At 48.4% G+C, this 13,614-nt stretch overlaps 1 protein-coding gene across 1 annotated transcript in view; it reads left to right on the top strand.

Annotated features, from left to right (window-relative positions):
- GLDN (gliomedin) overlaps positions 1-13,614 on the top strand; it is a 67,848-nt gene that overhangs the window by 39,194 nt on the left and 15,040 nt on the right. The window contains exons 2-4 of the mRNA XM_010356595.2: positions 328-379; positions 6,352-6,369; positions 6,703-6,810. Of these exons, the coding sequence (XP_010354897.2) occupies positions 328-379; positions 6,352-6,369; positions 6,703-6,810 (178 nt within the window). The remainder of the gene's footprint in view (positions 1-327; positions 380-6,351; positions 6,370-6,702; positions 6,811-13,614) is intronic.

The following is a 13,614-nucleotide window of genomic DNA, read 5'->3' on the forward strand; positions in this document are numbered from 1 at the left end:
TGCTTTTTACAGTCTGCAGTGTGGTAGGTTTGTTTATACCAGCATCACCACAAACACGAAGTCACGCATTGCACCAAGACATTATCCCGTGACTGGACAAATGAGGTTTTCAGCTCCATTGTAATCTTACGAAATCACCATTGTGTGTGATTCATTGTTGACGGCAACATCACTACGTGGGATATCACTGCGTTTTGCTTGAAGTTCCACGAGTTCTCCTAAAGTTACTTGGTGACTTTTTATGATTGCTTTCTGCTCGTCTGAATAAAGGGTGAGCCCAGGGCCTGCTGCCCACTGTCTGCTCTGATGACCCTCTCTCCCCTGCAGATTCGAGTGATGGTGGACCTGTGCAACAGCACCAAGGGCATCTGCCTCACAGGTAGGCCGGCCGCTGAGCAGAGCCGCTCACACAACAAGGACTTGCACCGCCGAAGGCCCGTGGCAGAATGAACACCTAGGGACACTTTGTGTTATAAAAGTACATGTTGGTTTACTTTTACCAGATGTTTTTAATGAGTTGAAAACTCATTGTAATAAGATTATGAAAAATAATATTTTCAGTATTGCCATAGAAATATAGCCATGGAAAATAACTAGGACTTGGGTAATTAGAAACGTGTGGTACCTGGAACCAGAGCCATAGGTGTTCTTCTTATTCCCATTAGTTTTTAAAAGGGGGAAAAAAAGGAAGGGAAAAGACCTTGCTAATTGATACAGTTCTTTTATCAGAAGTACTTATTGGCCAGATTGGCCAGGTGTGGTGGCCCAAACTGTATGTCGTGGAGTGCTACAGCCGTCCTCTCTGACTGTAAAACATGACCATGAGACCTGAAGCCACCTGAAGCTTTTGCTGGATCTCTCAGTTGATGGTCGCAGTCTCTGGGGAGGCCGGGCTAGAGCTTCTCAGGGTTGAGAAGCCCTGCACAGTTTGCATCATGTTGTAGGAAGCCTAGCCTTTTTCCACAGTACTTCCCTCACCTCCCTCTCATTACCTGCCTTGTATTAGGAGTGCAATGTGAGTTTGCTGAGTGAATAAACCTGTGGGTATGTGAGTGTGTGAACGGAGGTGAGATGGTAAGAAAGAAACTCCCCTCAGGAACCCCAAATCCAAGTCTGACTCTCATTCACTTATTTTAGCCTCAGAGAGAAAAACTATAATCCTGTGGCTTCTTTGGAAATGCTAATTGAATAACTCAAGTCATATTCCGGCCCTCACTGAAAATTAAAGATCTTCAGAACAGCTTGGTCCTTTATTCTGAAACTCTTGTAGCTTAAGCATCTTTCTTCCATCTGTGGAAGTCCCTTTTCAGAGTTACATGCGACAGTAATGAGTGCTAGAGAAATGGATGGATGGAATTACAGGCACAAAAGCCTGTTGAGAGGCACAGGAAAAGCCTCTTCCTTTTTTATTTTTTTAATAGTGATAGACCTGAGAGCCAGGCTGTACAGTGAATGCACGGGACGGAGCTATTGAGACCACTTAGGAGAGACTGGCAGGGAGTGGGGGATGACATCCGCGCTGGAAGTGGGTTGAGTAGGTTTTCTTTAGCACTTTGAAAAGCTTTTCAAAAGACAGCACCTTCTCCTTTCATGCCAGCTTGAAATTGGGCCTCCTTTTACACAGAAAGTTCTTCAATTAAAATTAGATGTGAAAAGTACAAGTTGCAAAGCGAGAGGATGCTTTGGGATAGACCATGAGGCCTGGATTGGGGGCAGGGTAGTAGGCAGGAGGGTGAGTGACAGGACCCAGGAATGAACTGGGTAGCTTCAGAGGGTGGACAGAGAGGATTGGTCTTGAGCCCTAAGAGGATGCCTGGCAGGAAGATGTGCCAGAGCAGAACCTGGGCTTGGGGACTGGGAACAAGATTTATCTTTCCACTGGATTCATCTTTGAAAAAGCAGTACTCGTAACTTGAGGCTAGTCCAGCTGTGACCAGGTAACCCGGCTCCCATCCCTCTTCCTTGCCCAGCTGTTGCTGCTATGCTGCTATGGCAGTCAGGACAGATGCTATGTGATTTTGTGCAACCTTTAACATCTCAGGTGGATTGTGAGGGTAATCCCCTAGCTAGAGAAATTAGTTATTTTTGCTAGTACAGAGTTTGTCAAACAACACATGCTTTTCTGCATGCATCTTACTCTGGAGCCCAGATTTCCTTGGGAACCCAGCAGCATATCTTCTGGGAGAGCAGGTGTCTTGAAGAAGCCATGTTATTGGGTTATTCTTCACTCACTGCATCCTCTTCATGTGTATCTGCTGGAAAACATCTAAATCATCACGTTACCGAACTGCATATTGGGGCAGAAGCACTACACATTCTCCTTGCAGCCAAGAGACCCTAATCCAGTTATGATACGTGTCACTACTCTCTCATTCTGTACCTAGGCAAATATCAATCATGGATCAATGCTGCTGAGCACAGCCTCATAGCATTCTTTTCTGCTGTTCCAGAAAGCCAACACTAATTGACTGGAACTGGCACTTCTCTCTGCAGACTGATTTGTTTTTGGTGTTCATGGCCATCACAGGCCTCAAGTTTACATAACTAGGAACATTGTGGGCCAATTTTAGATTTCAAGGGGAAAAAAATATCTAAGTGGCTCAACTCTTATCAAGCATCCACCCAATTTTAATCGATTCTGGTTAGGAGTGTGGGATGGGTACAGTTAGCATGAGCTACATAATCTGCAGGGCCCAGTACAAAATGAAAATGCAGGGTTTCTTGTCCAAAAGAAGCAGGAAAAAGGCTTTCTTCTTTCTTCCACAGTCTTGACCTGTTTTGGTGTGCGTTTTTATCTGCTACCTAATGTCATACTCCGCGAAGCATGGAATACTTATGGGGCAAGTACAGACCCTCACAGGCACCGGGGGGGTCTTGCCTTGTGACTCAGGCATGCAGGGCACTACTCAGCCCCACCTTTCCTGCACTTGTGCCCCAGCCCCTACCAGGGTGGAAGGTGGCAGAAGTTACTGATGGGGCAAGGAGTACAGAGGACACATCATGGGGCAAGAGAGCAGGTGGCATGTCCTAGGAAGGTGGTGGGAGGTGAGACCCCACCAAGCCCTCTGTGCATACTTTATTGACCCGTTGGACTTCACTTACAAAACACAAATTCAAAGACAAGATCACTGGGAATTTCTAGATGGCGACCGCAGAGCATTAAGCCCACACCTGAAGCCCCCTTGTGAGGTGAAACCCTATGCACCTGCGTGGGTGGCAGGCCCCAGACACCAGCCCTGCGTGCACTATTAGCATGAACATGGATGTCTGCACACATTCCTCGAGGATGTGCTATTCAAGAAAGGGAGAAGGGTCAGGAGCTGAGAAACAGTTTTCTAAACACCCAGTTGACAAACATCATGACATTTGACATTATTTGACACATGTAGGAGCTCTTCCAGATGTCAGGCCCCTGGAGACCCAGGCTGGTATTCTGAGGGGATGGGGTGCATCCTGCCATCACCAGAGCTCCCTATGCCTCAGCACATTTTATGTCTGCCTGGACTGCTGAGCTCTCTGGGGCTGTCTTCCTTTCTCTTCTGAAATTCTCTCCTCATCTAGCTGTGAGGCATTAGAGCTGCTGGATTTCCTCCTCCACGTGTCTTCTGACAACTCTCTCTTTCCTGGTTCCTCTTATCTCACTTGTCTCTCCCCAGGTGAGGTGTGGCCCTCCCGCTCTTCCATCCCCAATTCTAGCCCAGACTTTTTACTCTTGCCTTAAGACTAGTAGCTCTGAACCTTTTTAGGGTCAAGAACCCCTCTAAGGATCTACTGATGGTGACTGATTCTTTTCCCGGAAAAATTTCACACCACATCAGAGGGCCCATGTCCACATGCATTCCAGTCGCCTATGATGCTTGGTGAAAATGCAGATTCTTGGGCCTCACTCTAAATCCAAACTGAATTAGGAACCCCAGATGGGGCCTGGGTATCTGCATTTTAATAGGCATTGCAGGCAGTTCTGTGGATTCATATGAGAGGAACTCTATCCATAGGGCGTCAGTGGAGCTCTTACAGGACACCCTAATCTAATCACCATAGTTACAGCCTTGGCCACGGCTAATATGTCCTGAATATACAGCTTCAGCCGGGAGCTCTCACCAACAGTACTGATGCATGGGCATGGTTATTACACTGTCGTGGGAACTCTTGAAACCTGCTGTGTACAGGCAAGTCTTGTGTCTTACAGTCAAATTATTCCTTCCACCAATCTCTATATCCGAATTTGGCTCCCTCTGTCGTCGGGAACGATGATTAATTGATTTCCTCTGACCTCTGTTAACTGGCCACATCACCCCCTTCCCGGTACGTGTGCGCCATCTGGTGGTAAAGTCATGGAGACACAGGCTGTACTGACCCTAGAGGATGTGGTGCCGTCTTAGCCAGCCATTTTTGCCCAGAGTAGGGCTGTTATGTATTGAAAGCATATCCTCAAACACCTATTTCTCCCAAGAATCCCCACGCCAGTCAAAATAGCCTCTATCCATCTATATTGCCGGCCCCCTGTTGTCTAAAAGTCCTCCTCCTTTGTCTCCTACCCAATCAGATGTGGATTCTTGCTCATTCTGCTGAAATACCTCTTGAATGTCTAGCTTTCTCTACAATTCTACAGTCAGCTCATTTATACACAACCTTGTCACCAAGTTTAACTACAAAGATCCCCTAGGGTTTTTTTTTCTGCAATGCCCATCCTCCATGTCCCTCTTCCTGTCTCTGTGTCACTATCTCTCTCGTCTTGTGGCACCTAGTTCTATCCATCTTCCAGCTACAAAGAGGCTATCAAACCCACACTGCTTTCACAGCATCATCCCCCTGCCTAAGAACCTCCCATGGCTCCCTCCTGCCTCACAGATACCATCTACATCTCCTGGCTTGACATTCAAGTGCTTCTGCCACCCACCATACACAGGTCCTTCTTCAGCCTCATCTCTACACACTTGACCAGTCCTCTAACTTCCTCCCACCTTGAATCTTGTAAGTCCCCACCTCTGTACCTGTACTCCTGGTGGCCCCTTCATGGAATGTCAGACCTCATCTGCTACCATCTTAAGCCCCATTTCTTCAATGTCATGGCTCCAGGATCATCTTCTTGAGATGCCTTCTCAGACCACTGCATGCCCACACTTCCCCAGTACCCTTTGTCAGGGGTATGGGAGTGAACACTTCACTGTAGCTCTCTCATACCGCGTTATGATTTCAAAGAGTCCATCTTCCCCACATAGACTGTGAACACAACAGATACAGGGACCAGGATTTCTTGGTGGAGTTTGATGCACATAGTAACTGCTTAGTTAATGCTTGTTTTGTGAATGGTCACAGGCTTAGATTTATAGAAAGACCTCGCCATTCCAATATTGGTAATCATTATATGTGGTCTAAAGAGGTGGGCAGATCACGAGGTCAGGAGATCGAGACCATCCTGGCTAACACGGTGAAACTCTGTCTCTACTAAACATACAAAAAAAAAGTTAGCCGGGTATGGTGGCAGGTGCCTATAGTCCCAGCTACTCAGAAGGCTGAGGCAGGAGAATGGTGAGAACCCGGGAGGTGGAGCTTGCAGTGAGCTGAGATGGCGCCAGTGCACTCCAGCCTGGACGACAGAGTGAGACTCCGTCTCCAGAAAAAAAGAAACAAAAGGAATTCAACTGCTCATGTTACAACCTCATTAGCTTGTCTGAGTACTCAAATAGAATAGTCAACAATAAGACACCCCTATTTGTGGGAGCAAAATCAATTTGGATTCATCTGAACCCCTTAGATCCTTGGGTAATTACACGCTAAGGAAGGTATGTGTTACCTGATCTGGGCTCTCAGTTTTCCTCAGGCTAGTTCATGTAACAAAAGAGAAACCTAGCCAGCCAGCTTTTACTCCCGACTCCCCCCCAAGTGGCTCAGATGAGACAAGCCAGCTAGATGAGAGCACTTGGAGGCCTCCTGGGACAGCCAAATCTCAGCCCCACAATGACAGCACCATCATTTGCTAACCCCCTGTGCTACGGCTGCATTCATGGCCACCAGTATTGTTACTGGCCCTCCGTTTATTAGGTTGACTGCTTGAGAGATGACTAATTTATGAATCTACAGTGAGGACAGCTCAGAAGTTAATCTTGGTTCATTGAAACAAGCAAATGTGGTTTGATTAGCAAATGGGTCTTTGTCAAATTGCTTTAAAGGAAGGGTCTTTTGGCCAAATATAATGAGTTCTAAATACAAGGTGTAGAATCCGTTGCTTAGGGTCAGTAGATAATTAGGAGATTCGAAGGTCGGGGGTGATCTTTGTTTTCTGGGTTCGGTGCTGGTTTCTCTTTCTTCCACCCATGGTTTCTCATCTAAATTTTTTTTCTGTTGTAGGACCTCCTGGACCACCAGGTAAGAGCCCTTGGACTTTTCTAGTTTAAGGGGAGGCTGTGGGTGGCCAGACCCCTAGGATCTCTCTGATGGGACAGATGAGGGGAGGGCAAGAGCCTGGAGGCAGTCCTCGCTGTGTGTCTCCTTCTTTGTGCCCCTCACCTGAGGCACCGCCATCACCATTCCCCTACCTGGCACTGCTTTAGCCAGAGAAGGAAGGGAAGAAGTGGGAGAGGATGTGGAAAAGGTATTGATGCCTGCTCAGTTTCATTGGTAAAGGAAATTACAGTAACTTCAGTGAAGAATATTTTTTGTTGTTGTTGTTAATGTCCCTGTTTCTGTGTTTTGATGTAGGACCTCCAGGAGCTGGCGGGTTGCCAGGACACAATGGATCAGATGGACAGCCTGGGCCTCAGGGCCCAAAAGGAGAAAAAGGAGCAAATGGAAAAAGAGGAAAAATGGGTATTTTTGGCAACTCTTCTAATTAATTTCCCTGTTGTTTATCTCCATGATTGCATTTGGGTTGACTAAAGCTGTGTGCAGCAGGGGTAAGGTGCTTCATCCCTGCACAGTTTAAGACCGGTTTAACTCTTACCTAGAAGCCATTGTGTTCTGGGATACCAAGGGTATGCTTCTTGGTCCCACCTTGACAGATGTTTCTTTCAAACTGGAGAAGCCGTCTCCTGGGAACTGACTCCCTTCTGCAGACGGGAGGTGGAAGGAGCAGGAGCCCACCGCCCTGGGAGGGGCACTCTGTGGGCCGTGTGACAGCTGGTGCTGGCACATGCTCTTTCGAGCCTCAGCTCCTACCTTGCCCTCTATTGCCTCCTCCTGCCTAGCGAATCTGTGTTTGGTTGAAAATCAATGAACTGATGTTGGCCGCTGGTAAAGCTTTTCTTGGCTAGAGGAATAGCTCAAACTGCTTGAGTGAAAATGCAGCATCCCGGCGTCCCTGAGGCTGGCACTCAGCTCAAAGGGTCCCCTCTTCAGGGGCTACAGGATAACTACGAAGATATGGCTGGCATCTCGGAGGAGCTTCCTGTGCCGTTACGAGCAGGACCGTGCCACCACTGGAGCAAAGGCCCAGAAGCACCAAGGCATCAGATGTGCCCAGGGAGCAGTAAGAAGTGGGGGCTGGTGCAGGGCCTGGCAGGAGGCTGGGGCACAGAGGGGAAAATTCTGCGGGGCTGTGAGCCCCAGTCCTGGGATCCCCAGGGCAGATCCACCTGAAGAAAGCTAGCACATAGTGTGTTGGGAGCTCAAAGACAGAGGGTAAAAAACTACTCAGGAGGCTCCTATGAAGGCCTGGCTCTCAGCCACCCGTCAAGGCCACTGCTGAGAGGGCAGGGAGGTTGTTTTCAGCCAGAGACTCCACTGCACCGTCTCATTTTCAACCTCTTGGCTCTGCTACCCAAACTCACTTGGACTTGCCCTGGACTAGAAGAAATGGTAGAAACTTCTTCCAGACAGCAATTACTCCTTTGGTCACCTCCACTCTTATTCTCATTAGCAATTGAAGTAAGGGCCAGTGGAGAGGGAAAAATTGTTGAGCACCTCTGCCACTTGGCAGTGCCTACCTGCTTGTGTTCCAGAGGGCAGCTTCAGAGAAAATGGGCACACACCGTCCAAGCCAGCTCAGTTCTCAGAAGGCCAGTAATTACCATTGGAATTACTGAGCAGCAATGGATCGTTCATATAGGATAATAATTATAATTATACATGAGCATCGCTGTAGAATAATGATGCCTATTAGCTTATCCCAGGAAGACTCCAAAAATGTGATTCAGTCCTGAGGCCTCATCAACGGGCATGATGAGGGCAGACTCAAGGGCAGGAGGGCACCCTGCTAGACCTGGGTGTGGGGCACCTAGGAAAGGGGTGGTTTTCAAAACGGCTTGAGACAGATCCCTGGCCTTGAGGATGTGCTTTGCATGCAGTCTGCAACCCAGGGAGTACAGAAAAGAAAAAGTGCATTCATTTATGGAGCACATATTTGTGTGGCAGGTACCATTCTAGATGCTGGAGATTCAGAAATAAGCCCCCTCCTCCACCTTCACGAGGCTTACATTCTAGTTGGGAGAGATGGATAGTCAATAAGATAAACAAAATATACGGTCTGGTCCATGGTGATAAATGGTAAGGAGAAAAAATATCATAGAAAGGGGTAGGAAGTTTAAGTGGGGTTAGAGGTGGTACATTTAGATTGGGAGGCCAGTAAGACCTCCCTAAGAAGGGGCCTTTGAGCAAATACCAGGAGGAGGTAAAAGAGAGTCTCAGGGTTTCTGGGGCAGAGGGCTCTGGGCAGAGCGTGTAAGTCACCAGGGTACCTGGACAGTTTGAGGATCAGCAAGGAGGCCAGGGCAGCTGGACAGAAGGGATGAGTGGCTAACCTAATCTAGTTGAGATCGGAGAGGTAATCAGGCCAAATCAGGTCAGCCCTGGGCATTTCAAGAACTGTGGTTTGTACTCAGAGCAAAACAGGGAGGATGTGAAGTGGAACAGTGCTATGCCTGACATATGGATGAGAGGATGGCCCGACAGCTGTGCTGAGAGGCTATAGGAGGGAAGGGAAGAGGCTGGAGCAGAGGACAGCAGCAGAGAAGGCAGAAGGTGTTGGATCCTGTTTGTCACTGGAGGGTGACCCCAATCCTTGGTTTCTGGGAGATCTCATAGGAACTGCAGCAAAGACCCCCTTCTCTACAGCAGTATCCCAGAGAGTAAGGCATCTGGGGGTCGGCAGCGTTAGACCGTGAAGCCTCCACTCATACTGAGAGTGGAAATTGAGTCCCCGAGGCCCCCACAAGGAGTCGGAGTCCATTGTCCCAGGCCAGGGGAACTGGGAGACTAGCCACCAAAGGCTATCTGAAGAACCCAGCTCGATGCGGTCACTCACTTCATGGGCCAGCTCAGGCTGCAGAGCAAGAGCCACACTGTCCTGTTAACCCTGCTGAGGCCCCGAGGCTGCACTTTCCCTCCTCACCCACTCCTGAGCCCTGGGACAGAGTCCCTTCCTACCCAGCATTTGCAGGAAACAGATAGGGAGGAGGGACCAGAGGCAGCAGGGCCACTGAGGGGAACAGGGTTCCTTCTGAGGGCCATGAGAAGCCCCAGAGGGTTGTCAGGTGGGAGAGACTGATGGGATCAGATCTGCCTCTCTAAATGCCACTGTGGCTGTTGCGTGGAGAGCGCACTGGAACCAGCAGGTGAGTGAGCCAGAGTAGAAGCCGGGAGACGGCCTCCGTAGGCGGGGGACAGTGGGCAGGGGTGGAAAGACCCACAGGGGTAAGTGATATTTAGGGGTGAAGCCAGCAGTTCCCAGTGGACAGTAGATACAGGGAGTTAGGGGGTCAGGGAGGCACCAAGACTGACTCTGAGGTTGCTGTCATGCTCGACTGGATGGATGGATGAGCTGCTCCTGCCTGAGGCGGGCAGCCCCGCACTCAACTCAGATCTAAAGGGACAATCGTGGACTCTGCATGGGATGTGCTGAGTTTCAGATGCCCTGAGGTATCCAGGAGGAGGTGGGATGGTGGCCTTGGAAAACAGGTCTGTAGTCGGAGGAGGTCTGGGGTGAGAAATATATATCAGAGAGTCATCGAGGTACCTGGGCATGTGGGCAGGGGGTGAGGTCACTTAAGGAGAGAGCCTGGCAGGAGAGGAGGGGCTGGGTTTCATCCCTGAGAAGCTCCAACCTCAAGTGACCAAGTAGAAGGGGACGAGTCAGCAAAGGAGACTGAGCAGGGGACTAAGCAGCAAGAGGAGCACCAGGAGAGGGTGGGGACATTCATCAACAAATACTTATTCAACAGACGTCGAGTGCTGTTGGGGAACCACAAAAGACACAGACACTGTTCTGGAACTTTCCATCTTTGGTGGAGAGGCCAATATCCATAGTCGACAGTCACATCCACCTACCATCTCAACATGAGACGTGTGTTTGAAGGGAAGAACAAGGTGCTCTGAGGTACAGTGATAGAGAGGGAGGGCAGGGAGATAACAGCTTTGGCCAGATATGAAGGGAGGGCCCGGTGCACACAGAGGGTGGGGTCATACAGTCAGGCGAGGTTGGAGGCTGGCCCCAGGCCTTTCCAGACCTTTGGATAAGCAGCCAGCTCCCAGGATGGCCCTGCAGGTCCTCACGTGGGTATGCAACTTGCCAGGCCATTGCTGTGACTGTAGAGAAGGAAGGACTGTCATTTAAACTGAGAGTTAAAGGATCATTCATGGTTTACCAGGCAGGGGTGGGGTAGGAGAGGTGTGGGAGTGCATTCCACAAAGAGGGAACAAGTGTTGTTTCGAAGAAAAGGAAAAAAGGCCTGTGTTCCACAGAGTTAGGGACCCAGTTAGGGTGGGGTGTGCCTTCTGGCAACAACCTTCGGAACCATAATACGCAGCCAGCATTTACTGCCAGACACTCCACTAAGGTCTCCGTACACTCAACTCATCTAGTCCTCACAACAACCCAAGGGCATGAATACTTTCGTTAGCCATATTTTTTCCAGATGGAGATACTTCTGTCTTTCTCAAACAGGCCAAGCCCACCCTTGCCCCAGGACCTTAGCATGAGTACCGCTAGGGACCCAGAGTAGATTGGGATGGGACTAGGGCATAGTGGCCTGTGCCCACTGCCCAGAATGCCCTCTCCCTGACTTCCCCTGTCTTCCCATGGTGCAGGTCTTAACTCAGATATCACCTCATGTACATCATCATCCCTGGCCTCTGTGTCTAGCCCCTGTCTCACCTACTCTGTCACATCCCCTGCTCTTTTGAAATATTGACCTCTTCCTGAAATCACCCCATGGTGATTATTTGTTGCTGCACTGAGGGTCTGACTCCCCAAGTGGAATCAATCAAATTATTGATCTTTCCCTGAAATCGACCCATGGTGATTATTTGTTATTGCGCTAATGGTACGACCTCCCAAGTGGGATCAATTAAAATATTGATCCCTCCCTGAAATCATCCCCTGGTGATTATTTGCTGTTGTGCTAATGGTCTGACTCCCCCAATCGGAATCAATTGAAATATCCCTCCCTGAAATCACTCCATGGGGATTATTTGCTGTTGTGCTGATGGGCTGACTCCCCAAGCAGAATGTGAGGCCTGTCAGAGCTTAGCCATGTCTCTCTTGCTTAGTTCCTACCTTCAGTGCCTGGAACACACAGCCAAGGAGCTCAATAAATTCATTGTTGAATTATTGGATATAACTTGTGTAATATCAAAAGCTAATAAGTGAAGGAGGCAGGACTTGAATCCAGGTTTCTCTGACTTCTGGACCCCTGCTCTTAACCACAGTGACACTCAACTTCCGTGCTCAAGGGGCTTGGGCCCTGTTGTGAGAGCAGGGTTATAGGAGGTGCCGAAGAGCAGGAGCAAACTCAACTTCCGTGCTCAAGGGGCTTGGGCCCTGTTGTGAGAGCAGGGTTATAGGAGGTGCCGAAGAGCAGGAGCAAACTCAACTTCCGTGCTCAGGGGGCTTGGGCCCTGTTGTGAGAGCAGGGTTATAGGAGGTGCCAAAGAGCAGGAGCAAACAGGAAGGAAGCCTGGGCCCTGAGCGCTGGTGCAGTTAATGATTGAGAATATAGGGCTTCAGACACCCTCCAACCTGAGCTTCAAGGCTGAGTCTTCCTGGGAGGGCTGGGAGCCTTCCAGCCTTTCAGAGAGGCCTGTAGGACATTGTTGAGAACACACAGTTCAATGAGTATAACCTGCCAGTCAGAGACAGTTGATTTTGTCCCTCTTGTTTCCTGCCTTCAAGGCAGAGGGGAATAGTGGAAGGAGTTCTAGGAGCTCTTGCCTTTATCCCTTACTGGCCCTGAGGCCCTGGGCAAGTCACTCCAAGATGAGGCCTTGACCTCCTCATCTGTAGCCAGAAGAGGTTGGGTTATGACAACTCTAATATGGTTTCTGGTTTTAAATAGTCCACTATAGTGTTTGTCAATGAAGGCAGGGTCTATGTTTTATAGATTTTATTATTCATCACATCTCTTAGCTAGGGCCCAGCTAAGACCCAATAAATAATTGATGAATGAAGAATGAATTAATGAATGCATGAATGAATGAATGAGAAGACTAGAACATCGTGTCTGTATATAAGGGCTTACAATCCAGTTGAAAGAGAAGATATATCGTGCAACAGCAGGTACTCAGTAACTACTAATTCTGGTTGGAAGACTGCTTTATACTTCACAGTAGGCAATACTGCCAGAAGAAAAAGTCAAACTCCCCTGTGCAGAAGATGAGCAAATAGGACCGTGTGTAGAGGACGGATTGTGCAGTAGAACGAAGCATAAAGGACAAGAGAGAGAAGAGTGATCAGCACCTTGGAAATAAGTAAAGGAGCGGTGGGAAAGGCTGGGGAATGGGGCCCAGTCCCAAGACACGAATAAGAAGGAAGGCTTTCATTTCTGTTTTTTTTTTTTTTTTAATGAGAATTTGATTTTTAGAGAAGATACTGCAGCAGCATTAACCGCAGGGAGAGAACAGAAAGGCCTAGGCTCACAGGTTATGAGGCCACCCCTGGGTGCTAGTGGGGATCCTGGCTAGACTGGGGTAGGACTACAGGGTAATGGTCTTCAAAGTAAGGTCAGAGGGTTCAGCTCCACATACGCAGGAGGCAACAAGGAGCCATTATAAGACTATCCTGATGAAACCAGAGTTTAAGCTCTGTAGCCTAACGGTTGCTTCCAGGAGACTGACACATCAAAGCTTCTCAGGTTCTGACCTTAGAAAAGCTAAGAATGGTGGTGGAATAGCTCAGAGCCAGAGCTGGAGCCAGATGATTTGTGTCCCGGCTCTTCCGCTTACGAGCTGTATGCCCCTGGGCAAGTTATCACTTTGTGCCACAATTTCCTTATTTGTAAAATGGGAATAATAATAATATTAATCTCATAGTGTTATTAGGAAGATTAAATGAGTTAATATGCACAAAGTGCTTAGAAAGAGGGCTTGACACATTGTAAGTGCTATACTGGGGTTAGCTATTATTGTTGTTTTCAAAAGTGGGGAAGGAGAAACTTTATTTTAAACCAAAAGGAAATCTAAGTGGAAGTGTTCTGTGTTCACTTGGAAACACCAACTTAGATCTGAAGAAAAGGGTCAGAACTGAAAGAAACCTAAATGTTGTCAATTGTGCAACCAGCATCTTCTATGAAGTCTGACGTTCCATTGCCTCAAAAGCAGCTTCTTTCCTTCCAGCTGCCTCTCATTTTCTCACTTAAGAGTTAATGCTGAAGTATCTTCTCTAAAAGTCAAATTCTCATAAAA

This window comes from Rhinopithecus roxellana, chromosome 5 (assembly GCF_007565055.1).
Source record: "Rhinopithecus roxellana isolate Shanxi Qingling chromosome 5, ASM756505v1, whole genome shotgun sequence".
NCBI lineage: Eukaryota > Metazoa > Chordata > Mammalia > Primates > Cercopithecidae > Rhinopithecus > Rhinopithecus roxellana.